The sequence below is a fragment of the Thermobia domestica genome, chromosome 6 (genome assembly GCF_964235325.1).
Source record: "Thermobia domestica chromosome 6, izTheDome1.hap1.1, whole genome shotgun sequence".
Taxonomy (NCBI): domain Eukaryota; kingdom Metazoa; phylum Arthropoda; class Insecta; order Zygentoma; family Lepismatidae; genus Thermobia; species Thermobia domestica.
In genome coordinates, this window is record NC_137459.1 from 70,365,186 (window position 1) to 70,391,651 (window position 26,466).

The following is a 26,466-nucleotide window of genomic DNA, read 5'->3' on the forward strand; positions in this document are numbered from 1 at the left end:
AGTTTAAAGAGGTTATTAGGGGAAGGTAAAATTAATGAGAAGGTGGGAAATAAAGGAAAGAAAATATGTACTGGACGTATAGGAAAAACAGAATTGAAGAAGAATAAACGCAATAATGGAAGATCATGTAGAATGAAAGTATGTAGGAAAATTAATAGTGTTAAACAAATAGATTTAACGCAAACTAGCAAAATTTCAGTAAAACTTGTTATAAGCATTCAGTGCAACTAAAGATCAATCAAACATACGCAATTTTCATGCGTGTAAAAAGTCTTTTCGCCAGTTGAAGTTGTATTTTGATGGATAATTTTTAGAAGGAATTGAAAGTTTACGTCGATACACTATACCTTCCCATAATTTGGATCGTTTTCATACATTTGCAGATGTTGCGTATTCTAGGGGATTCATTTATTGACTGTCAATAAAGGTTTGATATACGTACTAAATTAGTCGAGATCTACCATAATGCCAAGTTTGGTGGAGATCGAATGAGTTCCATCGATCATGCATCTTTGTACTTTTTTTTTAAATAGAAAAATACAATAAATGATGATAAATTGGCAGAAAATAAAAATAGATGTATGGGAAGCGAAGGAGCGTAGTGAGGTAGAATAATTTAGAAGATCAAGAGTAGGGGGAGAGTCGCGGATAAGAATAGTCATGTGTCTTTCCTTTGTTTTCTGCAGGACAGGGAAAGATTTTGAAGTTACTTACGCAGAAGGTGTGTCGAATGTACCGTTGCAGTTAGTTGTGTTTTGGAACAGGTTGATAGGGAATTTGGACGCTGTAGAAGTGTTGTGCGAATCAAAAGAAGAGTTATAATTTCGCCAACGTTTAAAGCTATCAGTGTGGGGTACCCAATGAATCTTCATGGTCGAACTGTGGAAGGTCAAACTGATATCGAATATTGGATAGGTTTCGTATATCGGGCATTTTTTTCGATGGAGGTATTTGAGGGACGATATAGTGGAATAGATACAGGTTCAGCAATGGGGAGATAGTCCAGGTACAGTTTGGTGGAACAGATTCTGGTGCTGCTATTAACCAAGAGATATGGTAGGGAACGTTGGTGTGTGTATATATGTAGTAAATGATAAATAGTAAGTTTAAGAAATTTAATGGATGGTACGGCTTGTAGCTAAAAAGTGTACCTTCTACTGTATATAGAGAAAACACTAGTTGAAATATCTCTTTCGGGACGTACTCGCACGATTGTGCGGGTACCAACTACGATCACTAATAGTTATATATTTTGGCGTTGCATTTTATTTCATCGGCCAGGGACAGCTCGCTACAATTTTGCGGGTTACATGAGTCGTACAGATGTGTCAATCCCATACGAGCATGCGTACTTGTTTTGTTCGCGGTTGAAGTTTGGTGGGGGTTTATAAAAATGTTAAAAATGTTCCGTCCCGAAAGGAATATGGGACATGTTAGAAGAGAAATAACATCACAAAATTCAAACAGAGACCTTCTATTCAACATTTCATTTTCATTTATGTTAATCCATGAAATCAGTTAACTAGCTTCAAACTTTTCTGTTTCTTGTTTCATTTTCGTTCTTGCAGTCATGTTTTGAACAAAGAACTCAAAGGTGCGAAGAAATCATCAGCGACATTCGTGATGAAAAGATGTTGAGGATGGTACAAGACTACATTGGTCTTGCTGAGAAACTAATTGATCTTTCTAACTTACAAACACCGGAGGTATGTATTGTATAATTGTAAACTGAACAATACATGAAATACATACAATTGTAAACTGAAAACTGTACATGAGATATGTCAGTTACAAAGAAAGAACACTCAATTAACATTTGTTGACACATTCTGAATACTATGCATATATATATATATATATATATATATATATATATATATATATGTACGCATAGTATTCAGAATGTGTCAACAAATGTTAATTGAGTGTTCTTTCTTTGTAAATTCCGTTAGGTGAATACTGCGATGATTCTTTTCTTTCTTTGTCCTTTTCGTATGTTTATAGATCTTCTTTTTCAAACCTGTAACTTAAGCTAGTAAAATTTAGAAATTAAATTGATTAGAGAAAGTAAATTTAACTGAAGAAGGATTTAATTTTGTCGCAAATATTTTATTTGTTATGTGTGTTTCATGTACAGTGTTTTCACAATATCAATCGTATTAATCTATTGTGTTCGTCACATCTTTTCTTAATTGTACGTACTGTAGAAATAATAGAAATAGAAATAGGTGAGTACCTTGAATAGAATAAGTGAAATCATGAATGTTTTATTACAACAAAAATGTGAAGGAAAAGAAAAATTGAGATTATAAATTTATATTAAATTTAAGTTTGTAACAATTAAAATTATACCACAATGTGTACAATACTACCCTACTTTATTGTAACTCTGATGATAAGCAGTAAGTCGACTTTGAAGCGTCACTGCAAATAAAATAAAACATAGATGGAACATAAAATATTTTATTTAATTAATACTATTAATTATTAGAACGTATGAAACGCATTTTACAAAATAAAATAGTAGTAACCCTATAGAAATTTTGGAAATTTTTATAGTGAATATCCATTTTCAAGGATCACAACAGTTTAAATCGTATTATGTGCTTTGGGCTTCGTCACCAGTGAATTTATTTTTGTATTTTTATTTTCATTTATTTATATTTTTTTTAACGAAATAACGTATTTTTACGAAGTTTTCACGTAAGTTGAAAAAATTCCGCTGATGTTGAAGTACAAAGCATGTGAAGATCTTGCTGGTATAATCCGTATCAATTCAGCCAGGGGGTTTACCATGATAATCCTAGATGTTATTGAATTTAGCAGATGTTAAAATTCAGGACAGAGTAATAATTTTATTTATTTACTTCTTCCTTTCTTTGAAAAAAATATAAATAAAATTTTTAAAAAAATAAATTTTTGTCCCGAAATACAATCAGTGATTTTCGACAGAATATTAAAATGCTCTGTGTCTGGAATGGTTCAAGATATTTGTTGCTTTTTTTTATTTGAAAAATAATAATTTACTGATTAAAATGCTGTAGACTTCTGATTTTTTTTCTTTTAAATGCCAATTCCATTTTTTTCCTTTTCTTTTTTTTTCTTTTTTCTTTTTTTTTTTTGTCTTTTTTCCTTTTACTGTTGAGCAGTACCATACAATACAGCATTCCCGTATGATAATGTTTTGATTGCAGTTTTTTTCTTTCTCTTAAAAACACAAATCCTAAGAATTCTGAGAATTGTACAGGAGTTATATCTCTAAGGGCACTACATATCCTGAAAACGAGAACGTGCTACTTTGGTTCTGGAATTTTTCATAATGGTTTTGCGAAAAATCCACTCCCATACTAATGTGCTCAATGTAATGAAGTAAAAGCAATAAACTAAACAAAGTTGGAACTGATGAAATGTTTTCATTCTTCTGGATTTTCTTCACATAGAACCTAAACATGCAAAATCTTCTGGAGCAATGTGGAAGCATCTATATTATTCCAGAATGTAACAGAACCTTCTAAAACTTCTGAAACCATCCAAATAATTCTAGAATGTAACGGAACCTAGAATATTCTGGAACCATCCAGGTAGTTCTGTGTTTGGCCTAGCATACGAAAGGGAGAACACATAAATTTACAGTTCATTGTCAAGAGGGCAGTTCACAAAATTTGACCTGTATACAGAGTTGTGATGATATATATTATTATTTTGTGTTAGAATAGTCAGTTAGTAGTATACTATTAGTTTTTAGTGTCAATTGTATCATAACAATAACAAGCTCAATGTAATACTATTCAATGTAGCTCAGTTCTTTTTATTGCTTTTACAGCAGTAACCTTTGGTCTTGTGAGTTCATAAGCAATAAATCAGTGATGTGAGAAGCAGGACATACAGAATTATTATTAATGTATGATCATATTAACGTCGCTAAAAATCTGACAGTATTTGATCGGGAAAAAATCATAAAATGGATGAGAAAAAGCGGGAATTATGCTGTAATTTCAAAAATAATGATCACTGAACATACAAAAAAGTTAACACTATCTTTAGTTTAATTAAAAATAACTTATTTGTTCATAAAAGAACATCATGGTTTAATTTTAAAATAGTAAAATTAGTTAAGAAAATAATCAACGTAATGCATTATTTCACGTTAGTAAATTGTAATGAATACTTACTATTTTCATTTTCGTTTTCTTTAAGAATACTCGTTCAGCCAGTATAAGTTCCGTTGTGCGGTCTTTACAAAGTTTCCTCAGGAAGACAGGGGGAAATTCAATCCTAGTGCCAATTCAGCGGTTTATGAATGTAACTCTACCAGTTGAACCAGACAGTCCACCTGAAGAGAATTTTAATCCATTTCCGTGGTATGTAATTTTAAAATTCTGTTTTAATGAGTTATTACATGTTTTTTTCTTATTGCATGATTATTGTAGTTCATGTGTCTTGTTGCATCCTGTATGCTCTACACGTTTAAGAAGAAGCTTCAGTTGAAAATCTGGATATTAGTAAACGGATATTGCTTTTTGAGGAAGGCGTTTACCTCCTGAAATCGGTCGTAAAACATATATACATGCTTCATGCTTTATTTAACCCGAGATGGCCCCTGCTAATTTTACCCTGAAAAGGCCCAAGGAGAACCTCTGAGACTCCCTGCTGCATATACAAGCTACCTGAACCCACCGCGACCATTTTTATTTTCCGTTCTAAATAGCAATGGCTAGTCACTACTTTGCTATGAAATCATTTGTCAGTTGTAATAAAAAATGAACAGTATCAAATAGTTAGAAAAGTTGATATTTCAGTAGGAGCCTCAGAGGCACTCTTTGGGCTGTCTCGGGTTAAGAAGCACAATGGCTCAGTCGTACAATGCCTTACTCACCTTTGATGGAAGGAGCTTCTGGTTTGATCCCAAGCCATGTTAGTTTATGGTGAATGAAATCATGTCGACATATCTTCTCAAAGTTATTCCACTTTCATTAATTCTTCAAGCATCATTCACTTATATTAATCATCTGTTTCCTCGAGCTTAAAGAGCATATTTACAATATGTCGCTGAACCTCCTCTTGCCCTCAGAACAGTTCTAATGTGAAGTAGAATAGTCACAGAGGTCGTGAACGACTGCAAATGAAATATGCCGCTCTGAGTGAAATGTTCACCACTCAGTTTCATGAGGGAATAGAGGTAAAAATCTTCGCCTGATTCGTGTATCCAAAACGGATCATAGATGTTCAATTATGCTCAGGTTCGGGGATTGGGCGTTCCACTGAAAGTGTTCAGCTGTATCCTGATGTTCCCCAAACCACGCCACAACAGCTCCAGTTGTATGAATGGGCGCATTATCATCCTGGAATATGTCGTCATTGCCTAGAAACATCTGGACCATAGGATGTACATGGTTACATAAAATGGCAACAAAATTACGGACAATGGCGCGACCGGTAAACTTCTGCACAGGAACAGAAAACCGGGATATTTCGGCCCACAACATCAGAGAACCGCCACAGTGTTTTCACATTCGGGCGGATATACTGCGGATCATATGCTTCTTTGGGCTTTCGCCGCACACAAACACGAAATACGTGAAAAATGGCTCATCCGTCCATATCATACGTTTTCAGTCATCAGTAGTTCTTCATTTTGCATGTTTACGGGACCATTGGCGTCGTGCTAAAGTATGGACCCTTATCAGCGATTTCACGCATGCAACCCGATCCCGTATCTCCATGTCAGATAACTCACGGTGGATTGTCGACACAGGTTTTGGGAGGTGCTGCTTCAGTTACTCTATCATTGCATCACAGTAGCATGACGGTTTTAAGAGACAATCCACTTCAATGCTCGACGGGACCTGTCATTGAGAATTTTCTTCTGACCACTGTTTCTCTTCGCCGATGTGGTTTTGAAGTGAGTTTTGGACACTGTACCTCGCGACACACTCAACACACTTGCCACTTTCGTCACGTTTGCACTGCAAAACTGAACGCCAACAAATTTCCTTTTCGGAAGCTAGAGAGGTCGCCCATTGTACAGTATCACAGTCTGCTAAGTTTACTACACACTGCCGTTCTACTGTTCTTCATGTAATATGCAGTTTGCCTTATCGTCACCATCACCAACAGTTCATTATTGTGATGACTATTTCTCTCTCTCTCTCATATATATATATATATATATATATATATATATATATATAAAATATGTGCACTGGTGTGAAAAACTTAAAAACGAAAGAAAGTTTCACATGCTGTCACTCTCAAGTGGCATAGATCGGTGAAACTTGAACGATACGTAGAAAGTAACGCTACAGGATGATACCAGAAACATCTGATTAGAACAACAAATGTGGCACTTTTATATAGAGACAATAACACACTTAAAGCAACGCACTCATGGTGTCCCCTGACATTACAGAAGGAGTCCTTGAAACGGCGTGTGATCAACACGGATAGAGATCCATGCTTTTCTATGTACTCCCATGCTGCTCCAAAAGGGTGGTAGTGAATTGTAGTATGGAGTTCTGTTATTCCACCAGCGCTGTTGACAAGTGTAGCAGCAATGCACCGAAACGGGTAAACTGCCATCTTTGAAAGGGTTCGAAACATATTCCCTTTGATGCGGAGTTAGTCAAAAATCCAATTTTTCAAGAAATATTCAAATTTTTTCAATAACACTAACATTTATTCATGAATAAACGTAATAAATCAAAATTGTAACAACCATTTAAATATAATAAACAATATAATATAATAATATGAAAACGTATTTTTTTCCTTTTCAAAACTTACTGGTAGTAGTGCGAACAATTTCACAGTTAAACGCTCTGAATTTACTGTCCGACAAATCTATCAAAATAGTAATTTGCACTAATTTCCAATTTAATGCCAAGGCTTTAGACTTAATAATCTCAAAATAGAATTTAATATTACAAGAAATAGTTACGTGTGACCCGATGGAACACATCCACCAGAAACGAAGTATCGTTGATCCAAGAAGGGCAAAAGAATAGGTTAAAAATTTCAAATATACTTCTGCTGAATATGCTACATCAAATCACTTCAAATCATGTGAAAATACTTTACTATCACATTCCAGGCAATATTATTCAACACTACTTTATGAACGGATCATTAGGTTAACTCCAAAACACACAATTTAATTACACTTATTCCTGTTTAACTTAACAAAGCACCATTATTTTTTTCTCGATCCGTCGTTCGTTACCTTGTTTTCTGTTCTGACGCAAATCGGTAGTTGTGGATCGGTAGTTGTGGACGCAAATCGGTAGTTCGACCACAATTCCTAGGTGGCGTTACTAATATTCCAATGAACAAATGAAGAACTAAGTTACATTGACCTGAACTAATAACATAATTCATAGTATCCAACTGTATGCTTAAATAACTGATCAGCTGTTTCACAAAGTTCAAAGCTATTTCTTGGAGAAATATTACACAACTACTGAATAATCTTTGGTGCATATGGACGTGCTGCATGACGTTTCCCCATAGCATCCCCACGTGCTAGATGGGATTCGAGTCGAGGGGAATGGACAGGCTAGTCCTTTCGCCGAATATCCTCTCGTTCCAAGAGATCCACTACGTGTGCTGTTCGATGTAGTCGCACATTATCGTCCATAAAGATGAAGTCTGGTCTGACTACACTTCTGAGAAGACACGCGTGGGGGAAGGAGTACAGTGTCACAATAACGTTGATCGGTGAATGTACCGCGTTGAAAAATTTGGAGTACAGAGTGCCCATGCAACATTATGCCTCCCACCCAAGAACAACTGAACCATCAAAACAACCATGTTCGACTATATTCTTGGGTTCATTGCGTGTTCCCACTCTCGCCAGATAAGTGTACGTCCAGAATCATTATTGAGACTGAATCCGCTCTCATCGGAGAAAAGAACGCGATCTACTTCTCCTTGGTACAACCCTAATGTTGTTTGTATCACCACAAACGGATCTGCCAATTTGAGGTGTCAACGAAACACAAAGTAATGGCAAAGAGACCGCCTCGATATGTCATTGTGGAGCGTGAAAGTGGACACTTGTGTTGACAATTGCACTCGCGGTTTGACGTTGGTTCCTTCTTGTCCTGCACATTATAGCGGTCGTCTTCTACTGTAGTTGACCATGGTCAACCACCACATTTCCTTCGAACAGTATTGCATGTGGTTTGGAAACTCTCCCCACGCAAGTGAATACCAAACTCCTGGGACACACTCGTTACTTTTCGTCTTTCTTGCAGTTTCCGACGATTCTTCCCTGTGTGAAGCCATCCAGATGTTGAATCCAGACCATGTTATGAGCAACGCCATCAAAATGCACTTTGTCGGCACACTGTCTTGTCCCTTTTATCCAATTACTTCATGTTGGAGGAGCACCATTTGATGTTACGTCTTGCTTCTTGTGTACGTGTGGGGGACCTCGGGAAACATGTTGCCAGACTGTCATTCATTTCAACGACTGTACAACATTTTGTCTCATCCTTAATATTTGCATACCAGTAAATATATATATATATATATATATATATATATATATATATATATCATTTCATTTATTTTTCTAGCGATCCAGTTTACATCCATTCTGTTGAAGATGAAGTTATTATTATGCCGTCCTTACAGAAGCCTAAGAAGATCACGTTTCGAGGTTCTGATGGAAAATTGTATAGTGTGATGTGTAAACCTCAGGTAATAAATTCTTGTTCGTTTAATTTTATTTCTATTTTAGGTAATTCAAGGTGGGGATATGAGTTTTTAAATAGTGTCGACATTTTTATAGAGAGTTGACTTGCTACTTAGGCGCTTCTACTTACGCTTAGCTTCCTTGAAATTGACTGCTTAGGGTGACTTCCATTTCAATTCAGGCAGAGCGTGTACCATCTCCATCTCAGATATTGTTGAAAATTTTTTATAGCAACTGGACATGTTTTTAAGAGACCCATATTTTTTGTTTTGTCGGAAAAAAATTCCCGCCAAGTAATGGACCATCAAAGACGGGGAGCACAATTTATGAATTGTAGAAGACATGGAAAACGGTCAACTTCAGAGTCCCACCATTCAGCTATGGAGACAGGTAGAGCTATAATTGTTGTTGTGGTATGTACATAGGGATATAAATAAACTATATTTTATTATAGTTTGGTTTGCGCGTGCGTATCTTTTTGTACATTAATTAACAAATGAACGTCAGTTTATCTGAAAAGTCGAAGTTTGCGATTTCTTTTTCGAGCACTTCCGGTTCGAATTTTAAAATTCTGTTGTGAAAACTGGTCTGTCCGGTTGGTAAGACCTAGTTACGCGCTTTCCGAAAAAAAAAAAAATGTATCGGTTCTGTGTGCAACCGTTTCGTCGCAAAAAAAAAAAAAAAAAAAAAAAAAATGGAGAAATTGTCAAATTTTCAAAAATCTACATTTTCTCGAAAACACCATTTTTTTTTAAATTCTGAAATTTTGTCAGATGGTTCAAATTTACATGAATAATAAACACACCAAATATCATTCTCGACCAATGCTTCATGAATTAATTTCAGCCTTTTGAAATTAGCCAAGTTTCGTTAACCTTGATGTCACAGTTGGCAACACTGGAAACAATCAAAGTGCAACAATTTGATGATGTTTGTGGTTCGCATTCATTAAATGAAGAATAAAAGTTTTTCCTGACTGCTCTTTATTATTTTGATCAAAAATGCTCTATGAAATAGTAAACTGAGCCTCCCCCGTATTCATCCTTTTTCTTAAACCGAAGTAATCTGAGGTGGAAATTACGATTACGAAAAACACAAGTAGCTCAAGTGGTAGAGCGTTGGCTTCGCATTCGGGAGGTCGTGGGTTCGAATCCCACTGCCGACCATCCTGACTGAGGTTTTCCAGGGTTTCCCTCAGTCCTACCAGGCAAATGCCGGGATGGTACCTAGTAAACAGGCCCTGGCCGATACCTTCCCAAATCCTTTCCATTGTTGTTGTTGTTATCCAGTGTAAAATGGCCTCTGAGCTGTATCTGGTGATTGTTAAATAAATAAATAAATTCTGATGATCTATAAAAAGCCTGAACTATCACCTCAGTGATGATTTGGAATGCTCCGGACAAAGTCCCAATAAATTCGATGTCATTACAGTGATGGAAAATAGAAAAGAAGTTAAAAAATGGAAACGTTTTCTTACGCGTTCCATTAAAGAAATTTACGGACTTTTTAAACAGAACATTCTGAGCATAAGAATGGGTGACTCGAAATTTTATAGTATTCGACCAGCTGTCAGTCTGCAATATGCGACGGAAATATGTGTGTATATTTTGCAAATTTTAAGTTAGCTGCTACCGCGTTGCAACAAATCAAAGGTGCATCTTGTATTGAAGCTGTCATGAGTGACCTGTTTTCTTCAGTAGTATGATCCGTAGAAAATGACAGCTGTCTTCAAGAATGTGGTGAATGTCCTGGAGTGGATGGAATAAGTGTGGAGTCTTTAATTATTGATCCTGATGAAAATAGTGTTACGTATGCCATATGGAAAAACACTAATCTCGTTAAAAAACTGTGCCACTTTCTGTTTTCGTATCGTACGTTGCTGGTTTACTGTAAGGATTGTAATTCAGATTACATCAAGAAAATCCAAAGAGAATTAATTGCTACCGAAAGGCATCGTATAAAATTTCAAGATACAAATTCTATTTTACTTCATTTGGACTTCGCTGAAAACTGGATTGTTATTCTGCAAAGTAAAATTCAGAGTTATCACTGGAAAAAACGAGCAAATTTCCATCTTTACGGCAGCGGAATATTATTATGAAACAACTGAGAGTTCTGTTGTAATAAGCGATGACAAAACACATGATTCGGCTCATGTACTCATAGCCCTAGACAAGATTCTAAAATACTCGAAGAAAAGCGAAAATATAAGTTATAGAAAAAGGTTCGAATACCTGAAAATAAGTCTCTACAATTTCCCATACCGAATCCGTGGTTTCTGATGGTGCTGCGTCCCACTTTAAAAATCGCTTTCAGATGTTCAAGATGCAGATAGGTCCGATAAAGCAGTTGTTTTTCAGTGAAACCGGCAATGCGAGAGTCTCTGCGATGCTATTCAAAGGGGTTGTAAAGAATGTAGCAGCGCAGCATAATCTTAGGCAAAAACAGATACACATAATTAAAACTGCAGAAGAATTCGAGAGTATAGAGTAAGTACAAACTCCGGGTATTACTCTCGTTTTGTTGCCTGGAACTAAATTCGACAATTTCCGAAAATAATAATAATAAGGTAACTGGTATTCAACAAAGTCACCTTAAGCTTTCGGAAAATGGCGAAGTTTTTATGGCAGTAACGGGTCACCATGAACTTACTTCATGCTTCCCCCAAAATCGAGCTTCTGGAATTCAGAGTGTAGATTTAAGAAGTCTGCAAAAAGGAACTTTCGTTACATACATATTTGATAACCAGTAGTGGGTAGCAGAAATATTATGACTAAGTCATGAATTACATGAAGTTGAAGTGCTGTTTGTGCTTCCACATAGATTTTCAGCAGGGTACAGGTTTCCAGAAGAGCATAGGAGAAGTGAAAATAAGTGTTTTGTGACAATCGGCAATGTGCTACGAGTTGTGAGTGCAGCAATACCTATTGGAGCATCTGCACGATTACACGCTGTTAGCGAAGAAAACATCAAGCAAGCAAATGATTGGTTCATGTAATTAAAAAAAAAAAAAAAAGTGAAATTTTGTTTCCGAAGACCATTTTAAGAAAGTGGACTTAAAATTTGTGTTTTTCGTAATCGTAATTTCCACCTCAGATTACTTCGGTTTAAGAAAACGGATGAGTAAGGGGGAGGCTCACTTTACTATTTCAAAGAGCATTTTTGATCAAAATAATAAAAAATAGTCAGGAAACAACTTTTGTTCGTTATTTAATGAATGTGAATCATAAACTTCATCAAATTGTTGCACTTTGATTGTTTCCAGTGTTGCCAACTGTGACATCAAAGTTAACGAAACTTCACTAACTTCTAAAGGCTGTAGTTAATTCATGAAACATTGGTCGAGAATGGTATTTAGTGTGTTTATTATTCATGCAAAGTTGAACCATCTGACAAAATTTCAGAATTTTAAAAAATGGTGTTTTCGAGAAAATAGCGCCCAAAAATGGCGATTTTTGAAAATTTGACAATTTCTCGAATTTTTTGCGACGAAACTGTTGCACACACAAACGATACAATTTTTTTTTTTTTTCGGAAAGCGTGTAACTAGGTCTTACCAACCGTGAAAACAGAATTTTAAAATTCGAACCGGAAGTGCTCGAAAAAAATCGCAAACTTGAACTTTTCAGATAAACTGACGTTCATTTGTTAGTTTATGTACAAAAAGATACGCATGCGCAAATCAAACTATAATAAAATATAGTTTATTTATATCCCTATGTACATACCACAAGAAGAATTATAACTCTACCTATCTCCATAGCTGAATGGTGAGACTCCGAAGTGGACCATTTTCCTTATCTTCTACAATTCATAAATTGTACTCCCTGTCTTTGATGGCCCATTATTTGGCGGGATTTTTTTCGACAATACAAAATAATATGGTAATATTTTCCATAAGTAGAAGCTTTGCTTTGTATATACTTAAACTATTTGCTGAGCAAAACAATATATTCACATAATAAACTACATACGTGTTACAGTTTCGCCAACTAACACTTTGGCTTCATCAGACACTATGAGCTACAGGAGAAATGTACAGTCTTATATACAAACAACAGCTAGACATATTGCTTCTGATTGGCTCCTGGCAGATAGTGTCTGATGAAGCCAAAGTGTTAGTTGGCGAAACTGTAACACGTATGTAGTTTATTATGTGAATATATTGTTTTGCTCAGCAAATAGTTTGTTTGTGTTTAAGTGTACACAAAGGAAAGCTTCTACTTATGGAAAATATTACAGTTGGTGTGGCTCCGATGCTGAAAAGGAGCATAGACAAATGGAAGGACAGGAGGAGAGCTGAGATATCGAAGAGGCAGCAAGTGTGGTTCCTGAGGCAGTGTTTAGTGAAACAGGTTACACCGAAAAGCATAAGGATTGACAAAAAGGGAGTGAGGTGTGAATCAGGCAGGTACAAAAGACTCATTAAGAATATAGAAAAATAACTGATTTGGAATGAGATTAGGATTAGAGGACGTTTTCTAGCTTTAAATAAAGAAAAGACAGTGAAGTTAAAAAGTGACATTAGTGATAGTTTGTTTAGTTATGAAGAGACTGGAAGTGTGGGAAGAGGATTTTAATAAGAAAGTGAAGGAAAGATTAATGGTAAAGGAAAGGCGGTTAGGGTGGAAGTCAAAGGAGGAGGAAGACATTGACAAAAAGGTGGTAGTAATAAGTGACGTGACGTTGTCAGATGATGAGAAGAAAGTGTTGACTTTACGCTATTAGTTTAAAGTGAAAGAACAAAGAGTGGACGCAGAAGAGGTTATATACTCGGTAGAGAAAGGCATAGTTCAAGTTCAGGACAAGGAGATAAGGGATAAGATAAGGAGAAAGGCTAAGTGATTGTGGAAAGAAGCATAAAGAAGCCAAAGGGGAACCTTTCAAAACACAAGTACAGTGTGTTGAAGGATATAAAGAAGAGGAAAGACATATGTGTGCAACAAGCGGACATAGGTGGTGCTATCGTGGTGATGGGAAAACAATGGTACAAAGAAATATTTGAATGATATCTGTGATTATACTTACGAAGTGATAGGTGAACTTTCTATGTGTGAGGAAATTAAAGAAAAAGTTTTAGGATCACTAACAAAAGCAGGTTTTGAAAGAGGTCTTAATAAAGAAGGTAGGATACCGGTAATGAAAGATATTCCAAAAGTTCATGAGGAGGAGGTAAAACTGAGACCAGTATTAGATTGCCGAGGAAATATATTTGAACCATTGGAGGAGGAGTTAAAGAAGGTTGTAGAAATGTTAAGGAGGCAACAAGACAGAAGCAGTGTGAAAAACTCGGTTGAGTTAAAAAGGAGGTTGGAGGAAGTAGGACAGAGCAAAGCTAAAACAGTCATGTTCAGTGCTGATGTGAAGGCTATGTTTCCAAGTCTAAAAAGGAACAACATTGTTAAAGTCATTACTGAATTGATGAAGGATAGGAAGATCAATGGTTGGAGGGCAGAAGGTCTGAAGGAGTGCTTTGAAGACTATATGGGATAACAGTTAGTGTGTTATAGGTGATAAGTTAGTGAAGATCAAGGAAGGACTAAGCATAGGTTCCAGGTTGAGTCCAGTTCTAGCAGAAATTACTATGAACGACTGGGGGAAGAAAGTAAGGATGAAAGGAAGTGATAAATTAGTGTTTTTTGCTAGATATGTTGACGATTGCTTGAGGATTTGGAAAGGAACTGTAAGGCAATTGGAAAAGTTTGTAAAAGAAATTGAGGATACAGAGGAAGGCATACAACTGGAGCTAGAGGTAGAAAAGGAAGAGGCTATAGTTTTCCTGGATATGAGAATAAGGAGGAAACAAGGAGTGATACACACAGAATGGTATCAAAAAAGTTGCGCGTCGGGAAACTATTGCCACGCCAGAAGTGATGTAGATTACTCGACCAAGAGGAATTTCATCATTAACACGGAGAATAGAATTATGCAAATAGGTAGTGAAAGAGACAAGGCGGAACAGACTATACAGTCATTCCATAAGCAGCTGAAGAATAATGGATACGATAGAAAGAGGCTGAAATACAGAAGGAGATGAGAGAACAAAAACGAAGAAAGAGAAGAAAGAAGCCGAGAAGGAGAGCAAAGTGAAGGAGGAATAGAAGAAAGAAGAAAAATGGAGAAGAAACAGAAATCATTAAAAGAATGCTTAAGAAGATGGGGGGGCATTTCAACTTACAAAAAAGGGAGCAAGTGGCTTCTGTAAGTAATAAGGGAAAAAAGAAGGAAGAAGAGAGAAGAGCAAGGGGTAATGATGGAGAAAAAAGGAGTGATTTATAAAATTCAGTGCAGCGAGTGTGATATATGTTATATTGGGGAAACTGGAAAGAGACTAAGAGAGCGTATAAAACAACATAAGGATGACGTTAGGCTAGAGAAGGACAAAAATGCGGCCTACAAACACATAATGGACACGGGACATTCAGTTAATTGGAATGAAGTAAAAATTCTAGGCCAAGAAGAAAGAAGCATAGTTAGGAAATGGAAGGAGGCACGGTTTATAGAAATGGAGGGTAAATCCTTACGTTTTTATGTAAGATTTTGTAACATGAGCCGATAGAAATCTTCCGTAATTTCACGGACAGTAAATCAGTCAACGATCGAATCTCACAAGTGAACTGATGTTGGTAATTTTCTTCTTATTCCGATCCATGGATGGGCGACCTGAAACGGAATCATCCTCCATGGACATGATTTCAGCTTGGAAATGTGCAAACTACTGAAAAGTCGTTGAGCGACTAATTGTTGCATCTTCCAATACAATTTGGAACTTTTCCTGCTTCTCTGTAATCGTTTCTCAAGTTTAAAACCAAATTTAACACAGATTCAGTGTTCTTATCGATCATCTATTTTGCAGTCTGACGTGGATCACACAATACACCGCACACAACCACGTCTCAGTGAACATTGCTTGAGGTCATGTGAGTGATAACACTGTGACATCATCATGATATGATGTCACATATTCTGATCTGCAATTAGTACATTTTTAAAAAAATAAACAATCTGGGAATTAAGTAAACAGCGCTTATAGGACCAAATTGATTAATATATATATATATATATATATATATGGAAAGTAATGACAACGGTGTTACTCGTGAATTTTGCAACATCCAGAAACCTAATCGTGAAGAGTACAAAATTCCTACATCGCGACGTTCATAAATACACTAGGACATCACCAGACGGAAAAACACATAATCAAATTGATCACGTTTTAGTAGATAGAAGGCAATCTAGCATAATTGATGTCCGGTCGTTTAGAGGGGCTGATTGTGACACTGATCACTACCTGGTAGCAGCGATAATACGAGAGAGATTATTGTTGAATAAAGGTAATATTCAATGTCCGAAAACGGAGAAATTCAATTTAAAGAAATTAGAAGAAAGCCAGGTAAGAGAGGAATACCAAATTGAAGTTTCGAATAGATTCTCGGCTTTAGAAGATTCGGAGTGAACTAGTGTTGAAGATACCTGGATTGAAATTAGAGATAGCATTAAAATTTCAGCAAAAGAATAGTTGGGACATGCGGAAATACGTAGGAACAAACCATGGTTCGATCAGGAATGCATTAAACTAGCAGAGAAGATAAAACAGGCAAAATTACGGTGGCTACAAAATCCGAATGAAATAACTACACAAAATTTCGCAGATATCAGACGGGAAACTTCCAAAACTTTTAGAACAAACAAACGCGATTTTTTTAAAGCTAAAATTAAGGAACTTGAAGATAATAGCAAAAATAAAAACATCCGGAACATGTATAAGGGGATCAGTGAATTTAAGAAAGGCTATCAACCTCGTGCTTATATATAGAAATCTGACGGTACAGTTCTCACTGATACGGATAGCATCTTAAATAGATGGAAAGATTTCTTTGACGATTTGCTTAACAAGCAACCAAGAACTAGTGTGCGTGGAGAAAAGGAGATACACACCGCAGAACCGTATATTCCTGAACCCAACCGAATAGAAGTAGAAACCGCTATAAAGAAATTAAAGAAACACAAATCTCCGGATGCAGATGAAATTCCGGCTGAGTTAATTTTAGCTGGAGGCGAAAAATTGTGGAACAAGATACAAAAACTCATTCTCCTTATCTGGAACAAAGAAGAATTGCCACAAGAGTGGAAAGAATCAATCATTGTTCCAATTCACAAGAAAGGCGACAAAACTGACTGTAATAATTATCGAGGCATTTCTCTTCTGTCAACATCCTATAAAATCCTTCCAAATATTCTATAAGCAAGATTGACCCCATACGCAGATGAAATTATTGGAGATTATCAGTGCGGATTCACACGAAACCGATCAACTATCGACCAAATATTAACCATTCGCCAAATACTCGAAAAAAAGTGAGAATACAATACCCCGGTACATCAACTATTTATTGATTTTAGAAAGGCGTACGACTCCGTTAGAAGAGAAACATTATACAACGTCCTTACAGAACTTGGAATACCGAGAAAGCTAATTAGATTAATTGAGATATGTTTAAATGAATTCCAAAGTCCGGGTAGGAAAATTTTTGTCCACGAGCTTTCACGACGAAAATGGAATGAAACAAGGAGATGCGTTGTCGCCATTATTATTTAACTTTGTTCTTGAATACGCTATAAGGAAAATCAAAGATAGCAACCAGGGCCTAGAGTTGAACGGTATTCACCAGGTTATGGCATATGCTGATGATGTAAATTTAATAGATGATAGGAGAACAATAGAAAGAAATACAGAGATCTTATTAAACGCTTGAGCTCCCTCGTGGCTAAGCGGTTAGCGTACGCGTCTTTGGCGTGGGAGACCCGGGTTCGATTCCCGGCGGGAGCTCATGTGGTTCGGATTCCACGTTAATCAGTAGGTCCACGTCTCATATAGCCTCGTTGCTGAAAGGGACGCTAAACTAAAAATCAAATCAACTCAACTTATTAAACGCTTGCAGGGACATGGGTTTAGAAGTAAATGCAGAGAAAACTAAATACATGGAAGTGGGTCGGGACCGTAATACGGCAAATTATGGATGCGTTAAAATATTAAATAATACTTTTGATAAAGTGGATAGTTTCAAATATCTAGGATCAATGTTAACATACGAAAATCATATTCACGAAGAAATTAAATGTCGAATTCGTGTTACTATTCGGTTCAAAATCTCTTGTCGTCGCGAATTCTGTCGAGGAATTTGAAGCTTAAAATATACAAAACGATAATCATGCCTGTTGTTCTGTATGGTTGCGAAACATGGTCGCTTACTCTGAGGAAAGAACATAGACTGAAAGTATTTGAGAACAAGATCCTGAGACGAATATTCGGACCCAAGAGGAGCGGGAATGGGGAATGGCGGAAACTTCATAACGAGGAACTACATAATTTATACGGTTTACCCAACGTTGTTAGGGTCGTCAAGTCTAGGAGGCTTAGGTGGGCAGGTAGAATGGAAGAAAGTAGAAACGCTTTCAAAGTCTTGACTGGAAGACCAATCGGAAAACGACCATTAGGAAGACCTAGGCGCAGATGGGAGGACAATATTAAACTGGATCTCGCAGAGATTGGAATACAAAGTGGAAACTGGATGCTGTTAGCTAAGGATAGAAGTCAGTGGAGAGCTTTTGTGAACGCGGCATTGAACCTCCGGATTCCATAGGTCATAGAGTTAGTTTTATTTATATATATATATATATATATATATATATATGTATTATTATTATTATTATTATTATTATTATTATTATTATTATTATTTATTTATTTATTTATTTATTTATTTTATTTATATATATCGTCGCTGCGCCTTGAAGAATCACTATGTGTTAAAACCGCAACTTTTCAGGAGAAGCAAAAAACATTCCAAACTTAAAATTTTCCCAAATATACACGGAAACACTTGAAAATATAATAAATTGGTTCTGCGTATATTATGCACTGGATATTGTTGTAGTTTTCTTCAACATTGTCATATTACTATTTTTGTTTTTACGTAGCACATTTCAGTTTGTTTTGCGCCTTTATAAGTACATAGAGAATCAATACGTACACGATTAGAAACTTGAAGCTTATCTATTATTTCTTCATTGTTCTGGCGAAACAATTGAATATTCACTTATCATATTATAAGGGACGCTGCCTGGCAGCTTTGAGGTTTATTTGCACGGTATAACTCATTTTCGACAAAAATGTCACGTAGCGGTTCTTCGAGGCGCAGCGACGATATATTAATATTAATACAGAGGTGTTTCAAAACAACACCGACAACGTTTGGGAAGTGATTTCTGACACCAAGATAAGACAAAAAGTATAGACCATCCTGGGTGCACAAATGCTTCCTTTCGGAGTTATAGGCTGCCGAAAACATGAAAAAAATGAACTTGAAAGGTCCATAACTCCAAAACTATGAAACCTACAGTAGTCAGGTCAAGACTTCACTTAGGAACTAATGTGTGCCCTATCCAAAAATACATGTTTCAGATTCGTTAGCTACTTACGAAGCAATTTTTATAGAGGGAGTGTGGCTACGGTCATATAATTTGAAGTACTCTCCAACTGCCTCCATAAAAATTGTTGCGGAAGTATCGCAGAATTCTGAAACATGGATATTTGGATAGGGGACATGCTAGTTCCTAAGTGAAATGTTGACCCGACTACGGTAGGTCCCATAGTTTTGGAGCTATGGACCTTTAAAATTCATTTTTTCATGTTTTCGGCAGCTTATAACTCTGAAAGGAAGCATTTGTGCACCCAGGTTGGTCTATACTTTTTGTGTTATCTTGGTGTCAGGAATCACCTCCCAAACGTTGTCGGTGTTGTTTTGAAATACCCTATATATATATATATATATATATATTGTGCCGGTACTGTGCCATCAGTTGTAGCTCTCTAAAAATACTCATAGAATAAGGTGACTATTGGGGATGGAACTGATGCACAACACGGTACTTAATAACCAAATTATGATTGAATTTAAATAAAATTCAAATGTTTCTAATTTTGCAAAATGACTAGTAGGGAAAAAGTGAGAGAGAGAGAAAGGTTATGATTAAAAGATAAAGGATGAGCACTAGCCGGATAGATCTAACGAAGCTGGCGTCGTCCTAGTCATCTGGAACGATGAATGTTTTCCCCTGGAAGAGCCTGGATAAGCTGGAGACAGTCACCATCTGGATCTCTATCCTGTTGATCTGCAAGGGGCGTCGATAATGCGTCTTTACGATGATGTCCTCCTACACCTTCATTCTATTAGTCTGCTGAAACTTAATGAGTCTGCGGGGTATTCGACACACGATCAAGGGAGGTGCAGGATCGACGAGAAAAGCGGATCGCACCGTTGGAGAATAACCAGCTCCATAGTCAAGAGTACCATTCTGTTGGTTTATCACCGCAGACTCATTAAGCTTTCAATGAGTTTTCAAAAGTTCATGTTTCTTTCGTTAATAAAGTAATTTAATAAAATAATTGAATTTAGTGAATTAAATTCACAGTTACTTCTGATACACAGTCACTTCACAATATATATATATATATATATATATATATTATATTATGAAATTGAATAATTCAATAATGTGATCTGCTTCATAAATATTCGTTTTAAAGGAAGATAATTATATGTCGTTAGTGCATTTTCCCCATGAATTAGCAGCTTCAGGACAATATGCGTAAGAGATTGTATATTTTTTCTGTCACTATCTTTGATATTTCAGGATGACTTGAGGAAAGATGCAAGGGTAATGGAATTTAATCTCATAGTCAACAAATTCCTTGAAAATGATCCAGAGGCCAGGCAACGCAACCTGCACATACGTACATATGTGAGTAGTAAAGTTGTTTATTATTAATTTACGAATAATCTAATTGCAAGTTATTAATTATAGAGGTGTACTAGTTAACTTTGGTAATGTGAATGCTTTATTATTTTTTTCGAACGTTTAAAAATGTTTTGAATTTGTTTCACGTAACAGTAATGAGGAAAGAATGCAAATTAATTTACTTTTTTTTTCTTTCTGTCTTCTGATTCTAGCATGTTGTACCTTTAAATGAAACCTGTGGAGTAATCGAATGGATTCCAAATCTAACGGGTTTCCGAACGATCATTTATGACACATACAAAGACAAAAACATCCGAGTTCCAAACCGGGATGTTTTGGAGTTAGATTACAGTAAGTGTGTTGCTTTCTCTTTCTGCCTTCAATTGTTATTTTAGTGAAACTCAATTAATAATTATTTCGCTTGTTCAAACTGTTGTGGCACGTTTCTTTTTAGTATGCCATGACAAAAAACGGTTGATAAAATTAGTTAAATCATGTTGGATGCTTCAAGGGTATTTCGATATCAGATTTCCACATTTCATTTTATTTGTATTTCTTCATGACGAGACAATCGAAAGTAAATATGAATTTGTTGTGTGCTAATAATATTTTGCGCTTGAATATCGAATGCAAGGGTCACTGCAAAAATTTTGCAATACGGACAAACTATAAGGAAACTTCTTTCACATATGTTGAAAGTAATTGCATTCAGCAACAACGTATTTTTATAGTCTATCGCTCCTTCTACAAAGGAAAAGCTCGGGGCCAGTCGTCTCTCGGAATGGTGTTGAAAAATTGGGTTTATTGTAGTTACAGTCTCGTCTTCTGAGTGGAACTGTTGATCTTTCAGATGCTTGTTGAACTCAGCAAAATCCGATACTAATGATGCCCGATAAATTGGTTTGAAAATATTAGCGTGTAACAACTCGAATATTTTTCCTTGTGTAGTAAGAAAAGGCCTTGTCATGATTGAGAGTAAATCTCAAATTTTAAAAATGTACATACTTGTGGACCAGTTGGCCTTGTTCTGCTCTTGTATTATAACAGTTGCGGCTAGGTTGCTGTTGTGGAGGAACTTTGCAAATATGACTTTATTGCTCGTTGGTTTTCACGATGTTGGTATTAAGTCAACTTAATGAAACTATAGGTGGTATGTATGTCTCATCACTAGTAATAATGTTAATGGTAGTTTAGTATCCACCTTATTGAAGTGTGTCTGAGGCTTCAAAAGTAATTCTAACACTGATTTTTACAAGTCTGACAATGGATGGAGTACCCATCGTGAGACCACCACCTTCAATTTTAATTATACTTGTGATACTGCGTAAAATACCAAAGCCCTGCCCTACTTATAATATTTCGATTTTTGGAAACCGTGTATTGTTCAGCAGTCATATCGCCCAACGTTCTTGGATAGTCTTCCTTCATGAGGTTCATTTTTAAGAAACGTACGCCCTCTTTTAAAATCTCTTTTACCACCTATAAACTATAACATGCACAGGAGCGTCATTTCCGATAGTTATCCTTAACCGATCATGTCAGTCTTTGTCGCCAAAATCAACACAGAAGTCACAATATTACGGCTCGAAATTTTTCTCGTGACAACTCCATACGAAACCAAAGTACACTCAGTTTGGATGACATCTTATTTGTGCACGAATAACAAGATTGTGGGTGGATTTCTTGTCAGCACTAACTTTTAAAGAAACAAGTTTGATTTTTATACACTCTAAGGAGCGACGAAAGGAGAGAAGAAAAAGTATGGTGAATGTGAAAAAAAAAAAAAATCAAATTCAAAATTTCAACGGATTTACCCGTTTAATGGCCCATACTTACCGAAAAAGTGATTTTTCTACATCTGTCCGTCTGTTCGTTCTGATGTACATTCGCCTAGAGGTCATGCCGGTCATATCGAGACCGAATTTTAAACTTAAAGTTTTTATGTGATTCTCTAGGAAAAAGTGAGTTCGAATTTTCGTCCTACCTCTAAAAGTAATAGTAGCTAACTAAACGGTAAAAATCGATATTTTCGATTTTCACAAACATTGCTCAAGACTTAGTTTATATTTCATAAGTCAACCTTTCAGTAATCCGTACTGTGGTATATGTCACTTCTCTGGGAAAAATCGAGTAGTAGTAGTTTACACTTCGAGTGAGTTTTTTTTTTTTTTTATTTTTTATTTATTTATTTATTTATTTTATTTTATTTTATTTTTTTATTTTATTTTATTTTTTTTTTTTTTTTGACGATTTTCTCAAAAACTGCACCTAGGGTATATGTTCATATTTCAGTAATAACCTGACAATGTAACTCATTTTTCCTGAAAAAATGTACGAGGGGTTTCTTGGACGATTTTTTTTTCAAAAACAGCTTTGGCGACTTTGTTCAAATTTTAAAAATGAATATTCATTAATATTCATATAATTTTGCATAAATCATTTTCATGATAATGTCCACAAAGGGTAGTTGATTCTTGGGATGATTTTTACAGTTTTATAAAATACGACTTCAGCGATTTTATTATTTTATGTACAAACATTTCATTAATGACCCCAATGCATGACATAAGTCATTTTCGTATGGAAAAATCTACAAGGGGTATTTTAGGTGTGAGGGTATGTTTTCTTTGTGTGAAATTTTCTTAAACCGCCTTAAAGTTTTGTTTGTATTTCACAAGAAAATCTTTCATTAATAACTGCAGCACAACGTGATTTAGTTTAATGAATTGGAGCGAGAAAGTTTAGTGCGATGACCCGTGCCTTTTATTTGTATTACAAAATTGATGGCGTGACTTCGGTATTGCACGGCACATGTATTTATCATATTATATTCACAATGGAAACTTTTTTGTTTTACTAAATCTGTATGATCTTTTCAGAATTAAACTGCAGCATGCAATATTTTTATTTTTATCATCATCATTAATAATAATAATAATAATAATAATAATAATAATAATAATAATAATAATAATAATAATAATAATAATAAGGGAGAATCTCGCATTTTGCCGCACCTTAAACCCCGGAGTATAGAAGATAAATGAATCCATGAAATACGAAACTTACTATATCCAAAATTGTAAACATGAGATATACACATATGATTCAACCGATCTGTCTGTTCTCCGTGTGGCTATACGTGTTTGATTTAATGGAAGCTCCTACATTCCTGTTCCGAGGTAGTTCGGAGAGGAACTGTGAAACTTGGTACCCTCCAAATATAATGTGTGCAATGCAGAGGTTCCTATAGGATGTGATAAAAATGGTGCCCACGGACCACAGAGCATTATTCTACAAGTCAAAATAAAGCAGAATATACCTATATACATGGGCGGCGATTAGGGGGGGACAAGAGGGGGCAGTGGCTCCCGCACTTTTTTGATGTGACCACTTAATGTATATAGTTTCATTTGGAAATGTAAAGTTTTTGTATGTATTACTGGTTCATAGAAAAAATGGTACCATATAGTATTTGCCATTGCATGAGTACGTATTGGTTATTTGACTTCCTGTGCAGTTAAGGAAGCTGCAGAAATTGCATTTTAATTGCAATTCAAAGCAATTAATATTGCAATTGAGTATTTCTTTAAATGTCGTTGCATATGCTTGTAGTATTTACTGTCTTTCATTCTTTCATTTTCTAAGAGTAATAACATACATTTAATGGCACGTGTTGTATTAAAATATAAGTTGTTCATTAATTTCCAGTTTCAATATAACTTTTGCAAAACACGCCTCATTATTCATTACTATGATTCATATTATCTTTTCTATTTATTTGTTTTGCAATTAGTTATTAAAAAATCTGATCACACAATTTTCCAGACAGAATTTAAAGATGTTCATGAACAAGGAATCAATTTTCTTCTTACACTTTCGTTGTTTTAGAGTACAAACGGCTAATATCTACTTGCCTTGCTCTTGTCAATTTACTTAATAAAATATCAAATACGATATACGGTATTTTAACTGAAAAAATAGTATCCTATTAGTTATACAACCTTTCGTTAAACAAAATGTTAGAAACAACCAGGAAAATTAACATTGATATACAAATATTCAGATCATGTCTTGCCCCCTCAATTTTAACGTCTAATCGCCGCCACTGCCTATATGTATATATATATATATATATATATATATATATATATATATATATATATATATATATATATATATATATATAATATTGTTAATGAACTATACCGACAAACTGTAAGAAGTGATTCCTCACATCAAAATAAGAGAAAAAGTTATGGCGAAAAGTGCATAGTTTCAGAGCTAGGGCTGTTCAAAATCGCGAAAAAACTAAATTTCAACACAATGAATTTCGAATTCCAGAAACTGTGGATGGTGATACTTATCAGCGTAAAGGAAGCCACGCATATTCCAGAAGTGCTTCCAGAAGTGCTTATTTCATCAATTTTCATTAAGTGTGCAGTTTATTCTCTACAGGGTGTAATTCTCAGATATGCTCTCAATAAAGTTTTCTGATATACCCTGATTTCAAGGAGAGTCCAAAGTAGACAGGAGATAAGCCTTGACAACGATGGACATCCAATGCTTTGGAGCGAAGTCGGAAGTGTTAGGAACCGGCAGCTCTATTTTTTGGGAATAACGTGTGATGCGATGTATTTCGTCATGGTATATTACACGTTTTCTACACTTATAAGCGTGAAGGAAAACATCGCAGCATGTGTTTTCCCTGACGATCCTTAACACGTCCGACATTGCGCTAAATTATTCCATGTTCACTGCTGCAAAGCTTATCGTTTGCCTACTTTGAACCAATCATAAAGTCAGAGCATATCTAAAAATTCGGTTGATGGCACGTCTGGGAATTTCACCCTGCAAGGAATACTCTGTACATCAATTGAACATTAATGAAATATGCACTTTTGGATTGCGTATGCGTGACTTCCTTTACGCTGATAAGGTCCATTATCCACAGTCTCTCAAATTCGAAATAGGGTCTCTTGAAATGTGTCTTTTTCACGATTTTGGACAGCCCTAGCTCTGAAACTATGCACTTTTCCCCACAGTTCCATATGGACTTTTTCTCTCATTTTGATGTACACCCTGTATATATATATATATAATATAATATAATATAATATAATATAATATAATATAATATAATATAATATAATATAATATAATATAATATGTATACCTTTCGATTCCTCGTCTGGGGACACAATTTGCACTATTTGGCAACGTTGCAAATAAAGAACCACAGATTAGATCTACCAATCTATTAAATAGATATATCGATTCTTTCCAGATGCCAGCTAAAGTCGATATTGATTGACACTAGCGTCACTTATTAGTGTGGCAATTGATTCAACTGCTTGTTGTATTCGTAGGTAATGCTAATGGCTCCAAGTTAATCTGCGACGTTGTCACATTGTAAAATTTTGATCCCCTCAAGGGGTGAAGGAGGCCCCGGAGGGCATACCATTATCTAAAATTTTCGCTTTATTTTGGACTATAGAATAGTGTTCTGTCATCCGTGGGCGCCATTTTTAGAACACCCGATATATATATATATATATATATATATATATATATATATATATATATAAGGCGAGTTGTGCATTTGACGGACTTATGAATTAGGAAACATTTAAATTTGAACACTTTTGATCACTTTAGTACGATTATGAGAGAAAGAAGAAGAAATAGTAAATATTCGTATTAAACAATTGTTACCATATTGGAACTCAACAAATTGTAAGACGTTTTATAGTTGAGTAATAAAATATTAACCTTGAACTGTATTTAAGCACCCATTTTATGCTTAGGTGGAGTTCAAGGTCAGTATTTAAACATGTATCTTATCAGTTCATTTACTATATTGTTAATGTTTCAATACCAATTACTTACTTAAATATAAGTGTAATCTTGAGCGTCTTAAATGGTGATACATCCTTGCTACTTCGACGTGACAAGTGGAGGGGCGC

The 26,466-nt window shown here is 35.5% G+C and overlaps 1 protein-coding gene across 3 annotated transcripts in view; it reads left to right on the forward strand.

Annotated features, from left to right (window-relative positions):
- The window catches only part of LOC145688047 (serine/threonine-protein kinase ATR-like), a 297,516-nt gene that overhangs the window by 252,727 nt on the left and 18,323 nt on the right, over positions 1-26,466 (forward strand). For all 3 annotated transcript variants that reach the window (XM_081761752.1, XM_081761751.1, XM_081761753.1), the window contains 5 exons: positions 1,569-1,706; positions 4,198-4,361; positions 8,577-8,700; positions 20,396-20,503; positions 20,713-20,851. In XM_081761752.1, coding sequence (XP_081617878.1) covers positions 1,569-1,706; positions 4,198-4,361; positions 8,577-8,700; positions 20,396-20,503; positions 20,713-20,851 — 673 coding nt within the window. The remainder of the gene's footprint in view (positions 1-1,568; positions 1,707-4,197; positions 4,362-8,576; positions 8,701-20,395; positions 20,504-20,712; positions 20,852-26,466) is intronic.